The sequence below is a fragment of the Pelodiscus sinensis genome, chromosome 5, assembly GCF_052426305.1.
Source record: "Pelodiscus sinensis isolate ZL-2025 chromosome 5, ASM5242630v1, whole genome shotgun sequence".
Taxonomy (NCBI): domain Eukaryota; kingdom Metazoa; phylum Chordata; order Testudines; family Trionychidae; genus Pelodiscus; species Pelodiscus sinensis.
Window position 1 is genome coordinate 64962411 of NC_143056.1, and position 21627 is coordinate 64984037.

General features: G+C 45.5%; 1 protein-coding gene across 1 annotated transcript in view; it reads left to right on the plus strand.

Annotated features, from left to right (window-relative positions):
* PLA2G4B (phospholipase A2 group IVB) overlaps positions 1–21300 on the plus strand; it is a 44986-nt gene extending 23686 nt beyond the window's left edge. The window contains exons 15-20 of the mRNA XM_025188324.3: positions 1629–1766; positions 3449–3553; positions 4493–4684; positions 8826–8992; positions 11362–11548; positions 20313–21300. Of these exons, the coding sequence (XP_025044109.3) occupies positions 1629–1766; positions 3449–3553; positions 4493–4684; positions 8826–8992; positions 11362–11548; positions 20313–20557 (1034 nt within the window). The 3' untranslated portion in view covers positions 20558–21300. The remainder of the gene's footprint in view (positions 1–1628; positions 1767–3448; positions 3554–4492; positions 4685–8825; positions 8993–11361; positions 11549–20312) is intronic.
* Positions 21301–21627: the final 327 nt, after the last annotated feature.

The following is a 21627-nucleotide window of genomic DNA, read 5'->3' on the forward strand; positions in this document are numbered from 1 at the left end:
TGGCTATTCCGAAGAAGGGGCCAGTGTAGACACAGCCGGAGAGTATTTCCCTACTGCCATTTGATATTACTGCAAGGAGGTTCATATAAATATCTAAACAGATATGATGTCATTTAGAAGCCTGGATCTGGGGCCTTGGAGTCTAATGTTAGGACCACATATTTTGAAAATCTTGACCTTAACATTTCTGATAATTCTCAATATGCTCAGGACTGTGAGTCACCTTGTTGCGCTACCAGCTTGTTAATCACCAAAACAATTTATTGTGGGCCATGCCAGCCCTTTCTTAGCTTTGCAGATCAACAAAAGTTGTACCCCCTCCACTGAATGCTCACACAAATACCAGGTCTGCTGTCCCCAAGAGAACCACATGCCTTGTGTAACATCATAGCACTGAGAGAGATTTATAGTGAAAACAATAGTTTTATCTTTTATTATCAAGGGTTAAGATTTAAGGCCTATTGAGTAAGGATAATGGAAACAGAAAGGTTTCATATAAAACAAAATTAGTACTTGTTTTCTAAAGTAAACTTAACTGTAACTGGAGCTTCAGGGGGTAACCAAGTTAGTCTGTTACAGAAAAAACAACAAATGGTCTGGTAGCACTTTATAGACTAACGAAACATGTAGATGGTATCATGAGCTTTCATGGGCACAGCCCACTTCTTCAGATAACCGGAGTTATGAGTTGGGGATATGAAAACTCGAAATAACTGTTAGTCTAACAGCAGTCATATGTTACTTAAATGTTCCTTACAGTATTTCCAGTGAGGGCAGGTTGGGATCCCATTTTCACAAATGTCAGTGCAGTGCCTGATTACTTCCTGAGGTACAGGATCAAGTGGTCTCCTTTTGCCTTCTCCGTATATTCCCAAAGTTCATTGTCTGCCCCCAGTCAGAACTCCCTGCGGTTCTGATGTCTTGTTTCCCTGTTGACTTTCCATCTCTCTGTTGACTTCATATATAAATGGGAGTCTACTCACTGCAATGTGAGTCTACATTTGAACCAGGATAAATAGGAGGATATGTACCCTTTGACTGGAAAAAAAACCCCTTGTTTGTCAACCCTACCTTGATGCAGACTTTAGAAGCATGTTTTTGTAATGCGTTCATAACTTTTTATATAATAGCTATGCATACATTTGACAGAGGCAGGAAAGGGGGAGGGAGTGTGTGTAGTCGATAAGATTAACCAATAAGGCCAGACTTCTCAGTTAATTGTGTAGTGGACACCCCTACTAAATATCATGAAAGCACAGTATTGGGGCAGTGAGTTTGTCAAGCCTGTTGGAATTTGCTATTACACAACAATGAATCTATTGCCATTTGGTACCAATAGGCCTCTATGTCAGATTAGCTAGATTCATTCAGTCCTGGGGTTCCATGCAGGGCTTCATCAATGGGCCTTCCAGTTCTTATCTGGAGGGACAATGTTCACCTGAGATGAGAAACCAGCTCTCAAAGTTTAGTGAAGAGGGTAGTATGACTTATTATATACAAATTACAGTCACCAATGAGGAACAAACTTATTTGATGTGTGAATTCTTTATCCATCTGTGTAAGTCTCATTCTCTTTTCTTAGTCTTTTAGCATTATAATAAAAATCTTGTGTGTCAATCCTTCTGTAGAATGGGTGGAGTTTTCACCTTACGAGGTGGGATTCCAGAAATATGGAGCCTTCATTCGATCAGAAAATTTTGACAGTGAGTTCTTCATGGGAAGGTTGGTGAAGAAGCTCCCAGAATCTCGGATCTGCTTTCTGGAAGGTGATCTATTATTCATGGGAAATAGCCTAATGAAAACCCAAGAAAGAACATAGATGTGACACTGGCAAGCCAGTGGCCTATATATTGTAATCCTAGCCAACCAGCCTCTTTGGGCCAAATTTACCTAGATCCAATGGAGTCAAGTACTACCAACCTTGAAAGTTCAAGAATCATGATTTGGTCTCTGCAAAATAATGAGAGTTTAAAAGAATGATATTATGTTTTTGGTCCGTCTTTTGGGTTTTGAACTCGCTCTGCTCCCGTGCCCACACTGTGTGTGGCAGTTTAGTTGCTAACTCTTCCAAATACAGTCAGGTGTTTTGGCTCTTGCTAGCTGCCTGACAGTGCAGAGATTCCCGCTTCTCCTCAACCCCCACATTTCTAAATAATGAATTCTCTGCCCTGCTGCCCTCATCTACCCACTCCCTACTCTAGAAATGAATTATGTATTCTCCAGCAAAGGTGGATCAGATGGCCTGATTTTGTAGGGAAAGTCCCAAAATTGGGCTTTGTCTTAAATAAGTGCCTATTACTAGCCATCGTCTATCCTGATTTTTCAAGCTTACTATCTGGTCACCCTATCTGCAACTCTCACTTCCATTCTACCCCACCAACCCCCTCACTTTTCCCATCCTCTAGATCACCAATTAATTATGCATTCCCACCCCCACATCACTTCTGTTCCTGCCATGTTCCCACAAGAAGTGGGAGCTCTTTGCACCGTCCATACACCCGCACAACAGCCATTCACAATCTGATCCCGGGCCTGTCAAATTGCCATCAAACAAATACATGCTGTAAATTATAAATGAAAGTAATAACATTTGATTAGATAACACCCTCTTGAGTGTTGGTGTCATGCAAGAGATGAGCGTGCTGCTGGGGCAAAGCAGACGTCTCTGGGTCCCATTTACATAGTTAATGCTGCCCCTGTAGGGTCTCTGAAGTGCTGTGGTAGCCACATTTCTTGAAACAGTCCCTGGAACCATGCTAGATGTGCTGTGATTGAGGCAAACTCCATATATGCTTCTTCTAAGGCCTTATTAACTCTCACACCTGGTGGAGCTCAATGCTATTCCTCAACTGCCCTCAACACCAGGCTGCTCCCAGAAGCCGAGACACACTTCCTCTGTGCCCTTTGCCTCCCAATTTCCATCTTTTCCACCACCAAATCTTTCCCTGTTGATGCTCTCCCTTAGCCCAATGGCCAGAGCAACAGAGGCTACGGTTTGTTACTAACAATAGTCACTACATGGTCCTCTACTGGCCAAAGACCAGTTCACAGGAGGCTCTTTGGGTCATTCTGGTTCACCATGCCCATTTGTCAATGTTCTATACTCTCCCCTCCACTAATACACGTGGGCAGTAGATGGTCTCTTTTTTTGGCAGAGGGGGGGTGAAGTCTGTACTTTTGGTATTCTCCAGAACTAGGAGTACAGTGTCCACCAGCATTTGAGAAGGAGCTTTGCTTGGCTGAGCTCTGATGATCTTAGCAGCCAAAGTCTCGGATTTGCTCTTTTATTTAGGGCACTGTGTTACAGCATAATCAGTGCAGACTGGCTAATTATACTCAACATGGGTTCCTCTTGTAAGTAAAAATGCATGACCTTTTTATCCAGATAAGATGACCACAGGTTAACTTGAGCTGATACAGTGTTTCTTTCATGTGATTGGACTTGCAGGTATTTGGACTAATATTTTTACTCGGAATTTGCTGGATAGCTTATATTGGTCCTCAAATCCAGATGAATTCTGGGATCGCTGGGCCAAAGACATGGTAGAGATGGGTAAGAGTTTTATAGCATGTTAAAATCAACATGTATTCTTGCTGTGACTGAGTGCATAGTTCCCATTAGCAAGGAGAGGATTTGGAGAAGATACATTTTTTGCTCATGAGACCCTCACCAATTTTCTAAACACCAGTGCATTACCTGTGTGCTTTCATTTCATTGTGGCTGCTAGCAGATCCCCCGCTATGATTTTCACTTATATCCTATTTACTCGGATAGCATTGTGAAAGTATGTTAGTCTTCCCCTTGTGACAGAAATGGGTTCATTCTACACTGTGGGTTTGTTGACCCTGATTTCAGTGTATTAATCTTTTGTCTGCCACTTCCTCAGCTGACCAATATCAGGTTGCCATTGTTTCATGTTCAGTAAAGGCTCTGGCTCCATAGCACTAGCCTTGCTTTGTTTTTGTGTCTTTCAAACAACTGAAATGAAAACAATTGTTGAAATCAAATAGGACTGAGAACCATAAAGGGCTAGTATCATCCTAATAGCCAAAAAACAATGTATCGCTCACCTTTCCACTCACCAGTGACCCATCCAATCTCCGACTGTTGAATTAAGCCATATTTAAGTTCTAATTAAACTATTTTGATTCATTTTAATTTTGCTCTTGAACTGCTAGTTCACGTGAAGTCTGTGCAAATGTTGAGCCCACTGGTGATGTCAGGCTGTCAGCAGGGCTGTGAAGTAAGGATTTCATTTGAAAGATTAGAAGCTGGAAATTGTTCTTTAAATAAAAAATGATCAAATATGGTCAATCGTTTCATTAAAGAGTCTCTGTGTGTGTGTGAGAGAGAGAAAGTGAGGTGTGCAGACAAAGAAACAAGAAGAGCATTGAACCACAGAGCAGATAGAGAAAGTGGTTAGACCAAGAAAGGACAACTCCATATTCTATGTTAAAATGATCTCTTACTCTTTTTTTTTCTATCTCCCAGCTAGAAAAGATAATGCTTCTGATGACTCTTCTATTGCCATTGAGTCTCCAACTTCCACATCAGGGAAACTTTGTGAAATCTTTAATGACATGCTGACCACCCGCCCGCTCTTGGACAAGACTCATAACTTCCTGAGAGGCCTAGAATTTCACAAGGACTATTTCCAGCACAGAGGGTTTCTTGAATGGAAAGGTAATTGTAACTAAACCTTAGCTACACTTTTGGGCTACGTCTAGACTACATCCCTTTTTCGTAAAAGGGATGTAAATTAGACGTATCACAATTGCTAATGAAGCGGGGATTTAAATCTCCCCCGCTTCATTAGCATAAAAATGGCTGCCGCTTTTTTTCCGCACGGAGCTTTGCTGGAGAAAAGTGCCATTCTAGACGCTGATCTTGCGGAAAATAAAGCCTTTTCCAAAAGATCCCTTATCCCTTATTTCAATCCCCGCTTCATTAGCAATTGCGATGTGTCTAATTTACATCCCTTTTACGAAAAAGGGATGTAGTCTAGACGTAGCCTTGAGGTAGCCTCTCATCTAAAGGAATTAGACTAATGGCAGTAACCATAGGCGTGCGCAGCACATTTCTTTAGGGTCTGCACCCGAAGAATTTTTTTAAAATGTACTTTGACCCCCATTAGCCATGCCCCTGACCCCTGTTAACCACACCCCTGTCCCCCATTGGCCACACCCCAACTTCCATTGGCCACACCTCTAGAGGTAACACTCTCGGGGCAAGATGGACACATGACCAGAAGTAAAAGGTGTCATGTGACCCCCCTCTAAGGACTTTTTCCATTATCCTCCTACCAATAGGAATTAGTTTGGCCCTCATCAAACCCCCCTTATGCAACTATCCTGCAGTTGCATTAACTCAATGTGTGTGACATTAACTCAGGGGCAGAGAGGCTGTGTAAAGTGTTCCCTCTAAGAGTTTCCTCCCATGAGCAGAATGAATTGTGTTGTGCACTAATACTGAGTTCATGTAGCCATTGTTATTAATAAATATCTTATAAACCACTACCTTTTCCTTCTGCTGCCAAATCTCCCCTTGCTCCATCAGCTCCCCTTGTGCCTGCTGCCCCCCAACCCCTCACCCTCCTCTGCTCTCCTGACTCCTGCCCTTCTCGCTGTCCTCAGCCTTCCTGAGACCTGCCCCCCCTCCACCAGCCCTTCTCTCCCCCCTGTGCTCACTCCTCCAGTAGCCCCACTCTGATCATGTGAGCTACTCCTCCTCATCCCCTCTCCTAACACCTCCCTCTACTCACCTGCCCTGCCTCTCTCCTCTGGTGCTGGTCCCTCCCCTGCAGGTGTCTGCCCTTCTGCTTCACCCCCAGAATCCCCTGGCACCTGCACCTTCCCTTACCCCTGCAGCCTCCTAGTGCCTCCCCCTTCCCTCACTGCTCCTGCCCCCTTTGCCCTCTTTTTCCCTGATGCCCACCCCCTCACCACTCTCTGCCCCCGTTCCCTCATGCCCCTGTGCCCTCACATGTCTTGCTCCATCCCTGCTTTCCTCATGCCCACCCCTTCTTTCAAGCCTTCTCCCAGCACCTCCCCCTCCCCCTCAAGCCCCCAATGCCCTTCCCCTCTCCTTTCCCAGCATCACCTTGTCCCCCCCTCCCACTGACACCTCCCCTCCTGCCCTTTTCCTCATTGTCTCCACTTGGCCCCCTGGCATTTGTCTCTCCACCACCCTGTTCCTTGGTGCTTTCCCCTTTCTTCTTCTCCTGACCTGCCCCCCTCCCCTCAGCCAGGCCGCTTCCTCTCCCACCCCTGCCTATTTTTCCCCTCTCCCGTTCCCTTTCCCTTTCACTTACCTTAGGCTAAGCCGGCTTCTGCCTTCCAGCTTGTCGGGCTGGAGTCAGAGCCAGCCCAAGCTACAGGTCGGCCGGGCCCTAGCCTAGGGTGCCTCACTTTAAGGAGCACCACGTGGTGCTGCCGGGCTGGGCAGGGCCAAGGATGAGGCCCTGGGTGAGGAAGGGGCGCTGCGCGGTGCGGCCAGGCTGGGCCGGGCAGGGGCACCCCTAGGTGCAGAAGGGGCACCGCGCGTTGCTGCTGGGCTTGGGCTGGGGTCAGGGCCGGGGCCGAGGCTGAGGACTCAGGGGCCGGGGCTGCGGCCGTGGCTGAGGCTGCGGCCTCAGGGGCAGAAGGAGCACCGTGCAGTGCTGTTGGGCTGCAGTTGGGGCTGCAGCCCCAGGGGCAGAAGGGGCACCGCGCGATGCTGCCGGGCCAGGGCCGAGGCTGGGGCTGGAACCCTGGCCCCGGGCGCAGAAGGGGTGCCACGCGGTGCTACTGGGATGGGAGGGGCCGGGGACGGGGCTGGGGCCCCGGGTACAGAAGGGGCGCTGCGCGGTGCTGCTGGGCTGGGCGTGGGCGCCCCCAGCCACAGAAAGAGCACCAAGCGGTGCGGCCGGGCCGGGTGGGGCTCAGGGAGAAAAAATGGCTCGGGCTGGCATCTTTGGTCCGGCCCCAGCTACTTCTGCCACGCATGCGCGGTCTCTGCCCCAAAGTGCCCCGTAGATTGCCGTGGGGAAAGTGATGGGCTGCGGTACCCCATCTTAAATCCCCCCCACCTCCAGCAGCTGGTAGGCAGCCTGACACCCTGTGCGCACGCCTATGGCAATAACAAAAACATAACAACATTATATTAGAGATGAGTGAATGAGTTGGCTGAAAAAATGAATCTGTCTATATATGCTGCCTGTGAGCCTGTGGAACCAGTCACTCTGGGATCTCATCTCTGGGATGAAGGCAAGAGGATGAGGTGGATTCCTATGCAGCTTTAAGGTCCCTGCAGGTCCTTGCTCCTGCTTGTCCATCTCTGTCTGCCATTGTACCCTCAGCCCTGTTGGCAGTGGCAGACCCTTCTGTTCCTGTTGTCAGTTGGATTGCAGCAGAGCCCATGACGTATTATGTGTGTTCCAAATGTACTACACGGGAAAGGCTCTGTCCCAAACAGTTCACATCCTAAGAAAAGCAGCCACATGTGAAGAGCAGGGGGCGAGGGATAAAACATACAAATAAACAATATCAATGAACGTGATCAGCTGGTATATTTGTGAGGGCAGCCTTGTGGAAATGGTTCTTGAGGAGGAATTTGTGGCAGAAGAGCACAATAGCCTTAAAGATTAGTTTAGGGAAGGTGTTCCATGCATAAGGCGAGGCATGGAGGAAATCACACAGACTGTTGAGGGAAAAGTGAACAATTGGGTAGATATTGCAGCTTCTTTTGGGTACTTCAGTGAAGCCAAGAAAAGGCCATGTTTAAGAGCCCATCTTTAGCAAAGAGGCAGGAGAAGAGGTCATCTACTTCGGCAGGACTGATATAAGGGTTGACTTTCTGGGCTAAAAATACATGTAATTTTATTTCAAAGAGTTTTCTTCAGATAACACCTACCTGAAACCTGAGGTCTTGGTGTAGCGTGACACTTTTTTTTTTACCAGCCAGGTGGTGGTGGTAGTTGGGGAGAGACAGAAAGAGCTCATGAGTGGCCTCATTTTTGCTGTGGTAAATTTGTGAAATGAGAGCAGGGAATTTCACACAGTGAAATAATTAATGGCTCTATGTGAATCTCTTGGGGGATTCTAATGGGAAGGATTTATTTAGAATCTCTTTTAATTCGAATAGTTGAGGGAACTCTCCCAGTTAAGTATTTACTGTAATTCAGATTTTCAGTGAAGAGTAAGTACTGAACACTTTCTACACAGTGATATGCAGATGGGGTTTTGGGTGGGCAGAATTTTAAATTAATACTATACACACAACTAAAAGGAACTGTAAACCCCTTCCTGTTTCAGCAAGTGATGGTTCCTCCTTAATTCAGGTTGCTCTACATTTGATATATGATATGTGGCTGCTGTTAGAAACACAAGAATGCAAGAAGAGGTAACTTGCAAATATTTGGATTTGAGAATTACACTAGACAGGGCACATTCTGATTTTAAATACAAGGCTCTCTTGTTCTGAGATTGCACACATCACATGGGAGGGAATGTCTTCTGAACAACTTTTGGTTTTGCAAACAGAGCATGGAGAAAAGGTAGGAAAGCAAAACAGGAGAAAACCGCTCTCGATATGTTGATATGCCTTGAAGAGAAGCATTAAAAAAACTAGTTGAGGGTCAGCTATAGAGGGAATGTGACATCAGGAAGCTATTATGGAAAAGCATGTCACAACAGTATTAAAATTACTGCAAGATACCTCCTGGGGCTCCCTACAGTTTTCACACTGCCCCTACCACTTAATACTCTCTTCTCTTTTGTTTTCTTATTCTTAGAAAATAGTCCATTTTCCCTCATGATGCACTGATTAAAATACAATTATCTTTCAGACTCCGTGCTGGACTCTTCCCCTTACAAACTAACTCCACGGGAGAAACAGCTCTGCTTAATAGATGTTGGCTATTTCGTTAACTCTAGTTGCCCACCACTGTTCAAGCCAGAGAGGAATGTGGATATCATCATCTCACTGGATTACTCAATGGGTAATAGGTTCCAGGTGAGACAATTCAAATTCAAGAGTCCTTCTAGCACCGATGGCATCTTTCCTACAAGGCTTGCCCACCATTTTTATTTTAACAGTACAATCATAATAGGATTTGGACTCAGTAGTCCAAATTCCACTATCACAGAGACCCAAATCAGGAGTAACTCGTGATGTCAGAAAATTAATACCCATGTAGATATTAATTGCAGTCACTGTAGTAAACAGTTGCTGAATTGGGCCCAGTATCTTTTGCCACCAAACTAAACAGTGGTTAGTTAATATCAAGGAGATTACAAAGTTGCTATTTTAACCACCAAGAGAGTTTCTCATTATTTTCCCTTTCTGGGACAGCACACTAGTCAGAATGTCCAAAACACCAATAATATGCATAGAAAAGATATAATGTTCAAACAAAGTCTATTCCCTGTTTACATCAAGATCCTTAAGGACTGTGAGGAGAATTACCGACTTTTCTTTTCCATTTTGACAATGAGTGGCAACGTATATAGGGAATAGTCATTTCTGTGTTTGATTAATGCTGCTGATGCTTACTGTTACACACATAGACCACTGGAAAATCCAGTCTGTCTACAGCACAGAAGCTCAGATTCTTAGTGTTTCTTGCAAGGAGTATATTCTTGCTCCCCGGACTATACTAGGTTGTAGTTGATATCTGGGTGCAATTAATGTTGTTATTGATTTAGATGGCTACTATAGATTGCCTTGTGTTTATTAGAGACATCCACCCTGACCTCAGGTTTTAACCCAGCAACTAAGATCACCTAGAGACGAATACATGTAGGTTGGAGGAAGCATATTTTCAGTGTGGGGGTTCTTTGATTCAGCAATTCACTGCCCATCATAGTCTGACACTCACTAAGGGCACAGCTGCACTAAAGGGGAAGGTCGACATAACATGTGCCACTCCCACTACGTTAATTATGTAGCTGGAATCATCATATCTTAAATCACTGTTCACACAGCGGGAGGTCAACAGGAGAAAACACTCCTGTTGGTTGCCCTTACTTCTCGTGAGGTGCAGGTCTACCGGCGCCGATGGGGGCGCTCTCTAAGTTCAAATTAGCAGGTCTTCACTAGACTCACAAAATCAACCACGGCAGTGTTGATCTTCCACATAGTGTAGACATGGCCTAAATGTGTTGATTCTTAGGGTCTGCTGGAAGGGACTTTTGAATTACCCAGGATCTTTCATAGGAGGTTGTCTGAGGGAATTTGGGGCTGGCGGGAGAATTACTATTTTTGACAAAAAATTACCATAATTTGCTTATCTGGGGTAGTCTTATGAAGAGTAATGTTTTACTGAGTATTGTGAAGGCCCCTAGAAACAGATGGACAGGGGAATTTTACTCATGGGATAGATAAATAAATAAAGTATAAAATACACAGGGGAACATGCCAGTGCCTGAATCTCTCCAGCTACGATAACCATTCCCTCCATGGATGGATAGTAAAGATGAGCTTGAAACAAAACCTTGTTACTGAACAGCCCTCTGTGTATAATAAATTGAACAAAAGCCTTGGCGCAAACATTCCCTTATTTTTGGAAAAATCAGATGTGCCTTGTGTCTGACAGAATATCTTGCCACAACCCCGTTTTATTACTCGCCGTGGGGTTTGTTTAAGTATGAATGTGATTTTTCAAAACACTCAGGCTGCGTCTAGAGTGGCATGATTTTCCGGAAATGATTTTAACGGAAAAGTTTTCCGTTAAAAGCATTTTTGGAACAGAGCGTCTAGATTGGCACGGACGCTTTCCCACAAAAGCACTTTTTGCGGAAAAGCATCCATGCCAATCTAGACACGCTTTTGCGCAAAAAAGCCCCGATCGCCATTTTTGCGATCGGGGCTTTTTTGCGGCAAACAAATCTGAGCTGTCTACACTGGCCCTCTTGCGCAAAAGCTTTGCGCAAAAGGGCCTTTTGCCTGAACGGGTGCAGAATAGTATTACTGCAAGAAGCACTGATTTCCTACAGTAGGAAGTCAGTGCTTTTGCGGAAATTCAAGCTGCCAGTGTAGACAGCGGGCAAGTTTTTCCAGAAAAGCGGCTGATTTTCTGGAAAAACTGGCCAGTCTAGACACAGCCTCAGAGTTGGCCTAATTCTGCTCCCACTAAAATCCAGGGTAAGCCTACTATCAATTTCAATGGCAACAGAGTTAAACCAATACTGAAAACTCCAATCTTCTGCCTTTTAATAGCCTGAGGCTTTTGGTCAGGCATCTGTACTTGGTGCTTGTATCATTCAGTATTGTCTCTCATGTGGCTTCAGAGTCATTCAGTGTGATTTATTGTTACAGGAACGCCTGAGTGAAGTGGCTTTTGTGGGGGGGTTCTAATGCAATCTCATTCTGTGTTTAACCAGCAATTAGAAATCACATACAGATATTGTAAAACAATTGGCATCCCGTTCCCTAAAATTGAGCTGAGTGAGGAAGACAAGAAGAATCCCAAGGAATGTTACGTGTTTTCAGAAGCAGAGAACCCCAGAGCTCCGATAGTGCTCCACTTCCCATTGGTGAACAACACTTTCAGGGACTACAAGGAACCTGGTAAGTGCATCGTCAACAGGAAACAAACACTTTACTATACTTTGTGGCTGTGTCTAGACTGGCAAGTTTTTCCGCAAAATCATCTGCTTTTGCGGAAAAACTTGCCAGCTGTCTACACTGGCCGCTTGAATTTCTGGAAACGCACTGACGATCTCATGTAATATTGTCAGTGCTTTTGCAGAAATACTATGCTGCTCCCGTTCGGGCAAAAGTCTTTTTCCGAAAGACTTTTGCGCAAAAGGGACAGTGTAGACAGCACAGTACTGTTTTCCGCAAAAAAGCCCCGATCGCGAAAATGGCGATCGGGGCTTTTTTGCGGAAAACCACGTCTAGATTGGCCACGGATGCTTTTCTGCAAAAAGTGCTGTTGCGGAAAAGCATCCTGCCAATCTAGACGTGCTTTTCTGAAAATGCTTTTAACGGAAAAGTTTTCCGTTTAGACGTGCTTTTCCAGAAATGCTTTTAAAGGAAAACTTTTCTGTTAAAAGCATTTTTGGAAAATCATGCCAGTGTAGACGTAGCCTGTGTGATCAGCCTTCTCACATCTGATTTCCCATTGGTCCTGTTCAGCTATATTATGCCCTCCCTTGATTGAGTCCCCGTTGTTTGACTGCACTCTCCAGTGACCAGATAACAGCAAAAGCCTTAATAGAGCCAAGTTTGAGCAGCCATGTGGAGACTGATGCAGCCTAGCAAACAGTGTCAGAATAAATGACGATCTGTGGCTTTTAAACTGCATCTTGGGTGAGAAGGGGTCTGTAGTGTGGGATGGGGCATGGGTGGCAGGTATGAGTGGCAAGGTGAGGCAATACCTTTCCTCAGTCGTAGTGCTCAGCTGCTCCCCTCTTTCTATTCTGACCATTCCTGAAGGCTCCCACAGCAAGCTGCTGCAGACTGATGACTTTCACCAAAGTGGGCCTGTTAACTTAAAAGTGAGAAGCCTTCCAGCTTGCCAGACCTCTTAGCAGAGCGTTGACCCCATGAAACCATTTGACAGGCATGTGCCAACCCTAGTTACTGGCAAAAACAGGCGTGCATTTAAAAATTTGCTTTAAATAGTTAATTAGTTTGTTGCTGAACATTATAAAATTACATCTCTAAAAATCTTTGCATAGATTTTTCAATGTACAATCTGAGCATTCAGCTTTAGTTTTAAATACTTGGATCTTCAGAGATATAGATTTTTAAGATAGGGTGATCTTTTGAATAATTTAACTGAGGTACACATTTTAATTTTACTTGCTGTAGTACTAAAACTTGCTTCCTAAATCTTCCTGTCCAGTGCAGGGGTAGAGCTGCAGCCCGGGGCATGTGCCTCCTCAAGTATCAGCTTCATCCATTACCCACAATCCTCACTCTCTAGTCCAGTGGTTAGGATGCTTGCTTAGGCTGTAGAAGAGCCTGGTTCAAATCCCTAAGCTGCTAGTTCAGCAGGGCTTTGCATAGGGATTTCCTGCTCTCTCCTCCCCTGTTTCTCATGAGGCTGTTGTCTTTTTGGGGAGGGGATTTGGACAGGGATTGCTCACCAGTGACTCTCCCTAGGAGGTGGGAGTCTCCAGTTCACATACCTCAAAAAAGATCAGGGGTGTGCCCTGGAGTATGCTACAACCTGGGCCTGTTTCCTCATTGGGGAGGAGGGGAGGAAGAGGAGTGTTTTACTGCGCAGCAGCAAATCCTCTCCTCTTTAATAATAATAATAAAAAAAAGAGCAAGAAGGGCTGCACATGGCTCTTGATCAGCTACAGGGTCTCTGCTCTTACACCCCAGAGGGCCCTGCTGCCTGGCAAAGGAGGGATTTGATCCAAGGGTACTCACACCCAAGGCAAGCATCCTACCCCAAAACCACAGAGGCTGTGGCAGTGTATTCTGCCCCAGTTAATACATAGTTGAAGTGACACACACTTGAAGGTAATAGAGCACACCACTGCTCATTTCTCAACAAGCAGACAGGGGATTTGAGCCAGAACCTCATTGCCTCTTGGGCAGGCACCTAAGGCCCAGGAACACAGAGGGAGGAGTCACAAGGCTTAGGTGGTCCAATTCTCACTCCATATTTCCTGAACATGGCCATCTGGGAACAGCAGAGGAGTCCCCACCTCCTAGGCCATTCATTTGCGATGTAGGAGATCAACATGTAGACCTCTTCTCAGGGAGCATAGAGGGGATTCAAACCAGCCCTTGAACTGTTCAAGGGGCAAGTGACCAAACCCCTGGGCTCCAGGGAGACTCATGTAGTACTTGTGGCTCAAGGATTATTTAATGACAGTGGCTCATTCTCAAAAGGAAACAGTGAGGGAGCCAGTACATTGGAATAACCCCTAGCCCAGCTCTTAGGCCAGTAATGTGAGAAGCAGATCAACGAGCAAGAAGGAAATTGAACCCAACTTCGTCCTTGTTGGGCACACACCTAACCCGTAAACTACTCATGGCAGTTTGGTTGGGGCTTTGGCCCAGTGAATATGTGCTGAAAGTGGAGCAGCTTCAGCAGAAAAGAGCAAGGGAGGCCCCAGCTCAGAATAGCTCCTAGCCCACCACTTTGGCCAGTCACTTGAGAAGTAAGAGCTGAAGGTTCAAGCATAAAGGGGGATTTGAACCAACACATGGTGAGCTCATACCAAGCTGCTTGCTAGTCTTGTGACGCCTATGAATGTGGCACAACTGCAGCAGACTAGGATGAGGCTGCAATCCCCACCTGAGGGAGACCACCTCGTAGTCCAGCAGCGGCACAGTCACTTCAGAGACAGCTGCTCAAATCCCTTCTCAGGAAGCTGAGAAAGGAGTTGAACCTGCATATCCCACACAGCTGGGTAAGCACCCAGAACACAAGGCAATTAGACTGTGAGTCATTGCTACTAGCACTGGCACATCTTTAAGGCACTACACCTCCCGCAACAAGAGAATGCAGAGCCCTAGTCAAAGCTCTTCTCCACAGGAAGGGAGAAGAAACCTGAACCAGTTTCTGCCCCCTCCCAGGTACTGATCTCTGCTTGCACTCCCTGGCCAGGAACCACTTTGGTGCCAAAATAATTGCTCGGGTGGTACCTTTGACTGCCCCACCAAACAACTGAAGCAAGAGGAGGAAGGCAGCTGAGGGTTACCATGTAACCTTGAGCTTAGTGGTTAGGGAACCTTCAAATGTGGCTGCAGGGAAGTGGGGCCTGGCTCCCCTGTCAGCATGGGCAAGGCATTACCCAGGCAGGCTATGCTAGAATGCTATAAACCATGTGGAGAAGTGAATAAGGATGTACTAGTCACCCCTTTACGTAAGACAAGCGTCTGAGTGATCAAGGACATGACTAGGCAGCAGACTTAAACCAGAGGTGGTACATCAGCCTGCAAGGCACAGGCAGCATGTGGCCCTTGTTGCTAGTTGAACCCACTTACAGCTTGGCCTTCAATCAAAAAGCAATTGCCTGGAGACTGGCTCCTCCAAGGGGCGATTAGGCTAGTCAGAGACACAGTCTTGTGCTCCAGGCATCCCTAAACCTTAGCCTGCCAGCGGCTGGGCATGGCCAACAGGCTGGATCACGTGATAATTGCCCTCTTCTGTCCATTGCCTTTGAGGCATCTAGCATCAGCCGTTGTTGGAAGATGGGCGACTAGGCTAAAAGAATAATTGGTCTGAACCAGTCTGGCCATTTGCTGCATGAGAAGGAAGTTGAAGAGGGCTCATGCTGCCCAGGTGACTGCCTTAATCATTGGGTCACAGGCAATAGTGATGCGGGCTCCTCCACTGTTACCCGTTACAGCTGTTCCACTTGAATTAACTAGAACTGGGGCGAGGTGGTGTCTGTGCTCCCTCTCTAGGCCAGTGGTGTGGGGGCTTCTCTGATGTGTTAGGCCAGCTGCTGGGGCAAATCCCCTTTCTGCTCCCTGAAAAGGCTGTGTGAGAAGAGGGATGTGCTGCAGTCCATGTACATGTGCCTGGGTTATACAGCTTGGTGATGGAGGCTGGAACCTCTTGAGTTTGCCTGTTGAAGCAGATACATGTTAGTTAACTATTATTTGGGCCGCAGCAGTGGTGCAGTTTGTAGTCCAGTGGTTAGACTGCTTAGTGATGCTGTGAATCCTCCCTCTGTCAGCCTTGAGAGAGGCTTTGGGGAGAGGGGGAGTCATATGTGGTTGTGCTGCATGTGCCCTCAGCCATGCAGGGCTTGCTTCCCCCTTGCCTGTGGAAGTTATTTAATTACATGTCGGTTAGGCCAAGAGCTGTTTCTGGATTGCTCTGTAGCCCACAAGTTTGGCTGTTGGTTTGGCATGTAATAGGTGTGGGTTCAAGTCCACCCTACTGTCTGTGTCCTATTCTGTAATAGCTCTGGACTGGCTGCTCTGGTGTCTGTTGAAACTGTTCCTCTTGAGGTAAATGTGCTTTGGGCCAGGCTCACAGCTACCCTCACACTCTAGTCCTGCTGTCTTGTTTAAACAAGTGCAGGTATTCATGTGCATCTCAAACAGTAACCAAGGGAATCCTCTGAACTGTCATTCATGTTAAAATTCGACACTTGTCAACAAGGACTTAACAAGACTTTGAACTTTCTCACCCATTACCAAGACAGTTTCCCCAATTATCACCTGTAATACCATTAACTCACAAACATCCCACTCTCCCTACCTTTAATATCAGCAATTCACAGACACTTACCTTCCTTCCTCCCCCTTCCCACCCCCCCGCATCCCCCTTCTGTTCTGCAATGTGATTTGTCCTTTTCATATTTGTTCAGTTTTTTTTAATTGTATCCTTTGGTATATATGGTTGTGACTACTTTCTTCCACTACTTGATCTGAGGAAGTGGGTCTGGCCCACGAAAGCTCATATCTAATAAACCATCTTGTTAGTCTTTAAAGTGCTACATTGTCCTGCATTTTGCTTCAGTAACCAAGGGGCATTTTTTATTTTTTATCAGTAATAGGGATGTATTATTGAGAACTGGCCTCTTGAGGTCTTAATGGGTCACTGCCAGCTGGAACTTTTTGGTCAGATAGCCTGCCTCAAAGATAAAGTCCTTGCACGTTGAGTCCTGAAGACTGGACGTACTTAGGGTCAGGAGGAGATGTTACCCAGCCGTGGACAGGTGGCAGCCTTGTTGTCATCCATGTTTAAATTGGCTGCACCAGATCAGTAATAACTTTACTGAAGCATTTGTGGAGCTTTTAAAAGCCAGACAATGCGCCCAGGGACATTCAGCACTATGGAGCCACACGGCCAAGACTCATAGAACTTCCCAGCAAGCTTGAGTTGTTAAGGCTCTCCTTGAGACTCAAGTAAAATCCCCCCTTTTCAGACAGTTTCAAATTTTCATCTGCTTTGGTTTGATAGTGGGGATTTCTTCTAACATGAAATGTAAAGTGTGTGTGTGTGTCTGTTTGTCTGCTTACTTCTTTCATTACTGAACAAGTATTGGCTCTAGCTCTGGCCTGTTTTGAAGGCTTGTATACAATGAGATCATAGAGGAGCATTTATACAGCGTTTTACCTTATTTAAGCTGAAAGTCTCTCCTTAGGTAGATGTTGTGAGGTTGGCAGACTAGTCGCCGGCGCATGCCAAGGTCTCCGTAGGACACTGCCAGACCCATACGTGGAATCTGTTTGGCGCATGTCTGAGTTAATACAGTATTGATAGAATAGCATGAGCGCCAGGCATTGTAGGCAGGGGGAGGCTGAGCAGCCTATTGTGGCCCCTCCCTCAGGCCAGTGCACTTCCCACAGGGAGTCACAGTTGGATCATTGCCTGCCCAGTGCTCTGGGGCCTGGAGCACTGGGGCTGTGGGTGCAGTGGTCACACTGCCCAGGATCTGCAAGTGCTGAAGCTGCAGCACACCAGGGCTGTGGCCTTGCCTCCTTCCTGCCAACTGAGCATTGCAGGGGTCATGGGTTGCAGTGGGCTTGCTTTGGGCTCCTACAGGGGTTAGAGGGTAGAAGAAGGGAGCCCAAAGGGAGGGGCCGGCCTCCCATGGAATGAAGTAAGAGAATTTTTGGCTGACTTAGCTAGAATTTTTCCTGGATTCTGTGGGAAGAACATATTGGAGTAGCAGCTCTACCAACCTGCAGATGGACACATCTGCTCTGGGCCAGCTCTGCTCTCATCCCCACACTCCCCTGACTTAATCGGTGTCTAGCACCATCCTCAGCACTGCTCAGTCTCTCCACCAAAACTGTGCTTAAATCTCTCTAGCGATTTAGCAGCAGGCTGTTCCCTCAGGAGGTGCCTTTCCATTGAGGCCTTAAACACCAAAGAACATCTTAAAACTGGAAGGATTCCTTAGGTAACCAGTTTTCTAAACAGCTGTAGGATATCTGAGAAAAATAACAATGTTCTAACTGTGCCTGTGCAGACATTCCAATAGTAAATACTCATAACTTTCAAAATAATGAATTGATTTTGTTCAGACTTGGAGTGATTTGCCTTTCCCAGTGAGAATGCTGAAACCAGCCAAGCTTGAAGTTTCTACCTGCAGCCCTTGTGAGCTATCAAAGTGCAAAATTACAAATCAGAATAGGCAAAGAAAAAACCCTTCTAATAGTTAAATTGAGTCTGTTCAAGCTTTGCAGAAAAATTCATTTGCTCTGGGACAACCACATGGAAAATTTCTCCCAGAAGGAATGTTTGGAGAAAGTTATAAGCAACTAAAAAATAAGTGGTTGAGAAAAATTTCTCCAGACTTACTATAATGTTTACCATGGAACATTAATGTTAGTGTTAACCACAGGCTAAACAGACACACTGTGGCTAAATCTGGTGTAAAAACTTTGCAGGTTCGTAATCAATGTACTGGTGAGAAAGCTGGAGCCAGAGAACACTTTACATTTAAGCAAAGCTTTTGAACACAGCATAGCAGGTCAAACAGAGGCTTTCACAGTTCACTTAATGAAAAACAGCTGAGAGTATGTGGAAGGAATGTCGGAGTTTAGCTTCTCAGTGCCCCAGGTCCAAACCTGTGAGTTATGAGTCATACCAATTTGCCTCCAAAGAACAATTTATTCATAGATCTGAGCTTCAAACTGACAGTTCAACTGTAAAAGAGTGCATTTGGGGAATGGGAGAGCTAGTGGTTTCAACTTTAAAGGTGGTAATTTTCATTTCTGGCTGAGTGGGAGACACTCCAGAGAGCTTTTTATTTAATCATTTGATTTTGGGTAGGTGGCCGGTTTTGCAAAGGTGGCCCTTTAAAATAAAAATGCTGCATTTGCATGCTCAAAGGAGGCAGTGGCATCTATAATCTAGATAACTGGCATTGAAAATGCGGCTCATGATGCTAGAGTATGAAAACATCCATTTGAGGCAAACTGTTAGCACATCACCAGGAATTTTACACAGTAGCATTCAGTATCTCTAGCCTGGAAATCAAACAGGAAAAACTGGCAATCCAAGTTACAGTAAAGTGTGGAAGTCAGTTGACATTTCATGAATATAGCATGTGTGTCAATTTCACATGGCGCCAATAGATATTGCAGATAATATCTCAAGTATGGCCTGCTTGAAGCACTAGCAGAGAGTGTAGAAAATTAAATTAATCTGGGCAGTTTGCTTTGAGGCTGCAAATAAATTTGATTCTCTTAAAAAAGGAAAGGAAGGAAGTGTAATTCCAAACTCAAAAGCATAAATATTTGATATTTGTTGTCCCGGGATGAAGTAAACAGGATTTCCTGATATTAAGTGCTAAATAAATAATGAAACTTACCAAAAACAATGGAATGTTGGATACTGGCATATCTAGTGTTAAGCTGGCGAATAGTTGGAGAAATGTAGTTTGCTATGCGGAAGACTTCCAACCCCCTTCTGCTCTTTGAGATGCGACTGGCTTGAACGCTGTTGGTTTATTCTTTTCTGCCTCCTGTGGCATTGCGTGGATTAATGCCAATGGCAGAATTTGACACACATGGCCTGAATTTCAGTGGTTTTGCACAGGGATTGGGTACAAGGGGCACTGAAGAATCAGGCTAGTAGTGCCCAAAATAGGCTTGTAAGTCTAATTCTGCACTCAGTGAGATGTCAAACTAGAGCATTGAAGTTAATGGAATTTTTCTGAGTACCACTACATGGGATGGTACACCACACCCAGTGAGTGGGTTATCCTGTCATAAATACAGACCACTCAGAGAGAGAGAGTGAAGGAATGAGTTTGCTCTACAGCCTTAGCTGGGAGGCATTTAGCTCAAGCAGTAAAGGTTCATGCACTGAGCTCCAGATGGCCCAAGTTTGGTTCCACGTGTCAGCTCTACAAGTGGGGATTGTCTGGGATTTCATTTGAGTTGACTCTGAAGCTGGGGATGTGCTTCCTCACCTAGGGGAAGTGTGTAACCCACACACCTTCTGAGTGTGGTTCACTGTCTCTTTTGGTAACACTTAAACAACTTACAGAGAGAAAGCTCCAGAGGTCCTAGGTTTGGTTCCACCTGTTGGTGTTACAGCAGCATAACTGAGCAGAGGGAACAAAACTGGCCCACTGCCTCCGATGTATTTTTGTCCCTGCTCTGCTTTGGACATTAGTTTGCCATCATTGGGTTTAAAGTCAGCATTTGAAATGTAGCTGCATTATCAAAAAACCCTGAAGTCAAAAACCTTCAACCCCTAGGTAGGATACCCACAGAGTTAGAGTCCCCAGTCAGACTGCTCCATTCATACTAGCCCTCATCTACTGACTGGAAGAACTTAGAAGTTGTTCACTGCTATTGCTATTGAGAAGGTTATGTGCACAAGACACACATTTTCCTGTCTCTCGTATTCCAGTCAGCTCTCTATAGTGCCTTTTCTCTTCCTTTGCAGGGGTGAAGCGCAGTCCCTCAGAGATGAAGGATGGTGATGTAAATTTGGACAACAGCGACTCACCCTATTATTTTACAAAGCTGATGTATTCTGCGGAAGACTTTGACAAACTGGTGAATCTGAGCAGCTACAACATCCTCAATAATAAAGACTTGATTCTACAGTCCATCCAGAGGGCTATGGCATGGAGGAGAACTAGCGCGAGGGGAGGTTTACCCACGGGTTCTGACGTTGAATCTGTCTAGGCAGTATGTCCTCATCATCTATCAGCTGTAGATGGTCTGTCAATATCTTATCGGAGGCACTGCTGATTGCCTTATACACAGTATGAAGTGATGCTGCAGCTCTGTGTTGCTTATCATGTCCATTTCAAAGATCTTAGTGTTCAAAAGTTGTATTAAAAAAATCCAGTTTTTTGGCATACCAGGCTCAGGCTGTGTTCTTACAAGCTATGAGAGTACAACCTGGTTAGTAGGACACCTCCCAGGAAATCCCAAGCGCTGAAGGAAATAGTCTTGGCAGGGCAGTAAGTTACACTCTGGTTCAGTACTGGGAGAAAAGATGTCCCCACCCTGCTCACGGTGTTGGGGGCCATCTGATGGAGGTGCTGAATTTGGGATGATACATTGATAACCAGGCCCTTACTGACCACAAGCGGTCAGGGCTTTTGTTTGTAGAGGTACTGAGCACCTAACATGCCCCTCCCCTCCCCCGAAGTTAAATAGCCCCCATCTTGGCTCAGTACCCAGACATCAGGTCATACAAGAGTCAAAGGAGTTGGAGTAGTCTGGCCAAATTCTAAGTGGAGAATTATATTCTACCTACATTAAATGGTTAAGCGGAGACATTATTCATTCCTTCCATTCCCTCAAACAAATGTGCACAGAAATGCTGTCACATTCTACCATCCAAGCTCGATACGTTTCAGGGATGAGTGAAATAAGCCTGAGAGAGTTAGTAAAATGATTTTGAGATCCTGCTGGTGGAAACATGTTCTAGTGTGAAGTGATTTTATTAACTTATTTGTGGGTGGTGCTTTTATTTAGCATTTTATGGGCCAAATTCAGCCCTGAAATAAGTGGCTGGAATGAAGGCATGTCTTCTTGGCCTAGTAAGAGTGACTCAGACATAAGTAGAGATGTTCTTATTCCTTTGTGAAAACTGAGCTTAAGGCAAAGTTAATATAGTTGAGGGTACGTCTAGACTACATGCCTCTGTTGCCAGAGGCATGTAGATTAGGCTACCCGACAGAGTAAAATGAAGCGGCGATTTAAATAATCGCCGCTTCATTTAAATTTACATGGCTGCCGCTTTG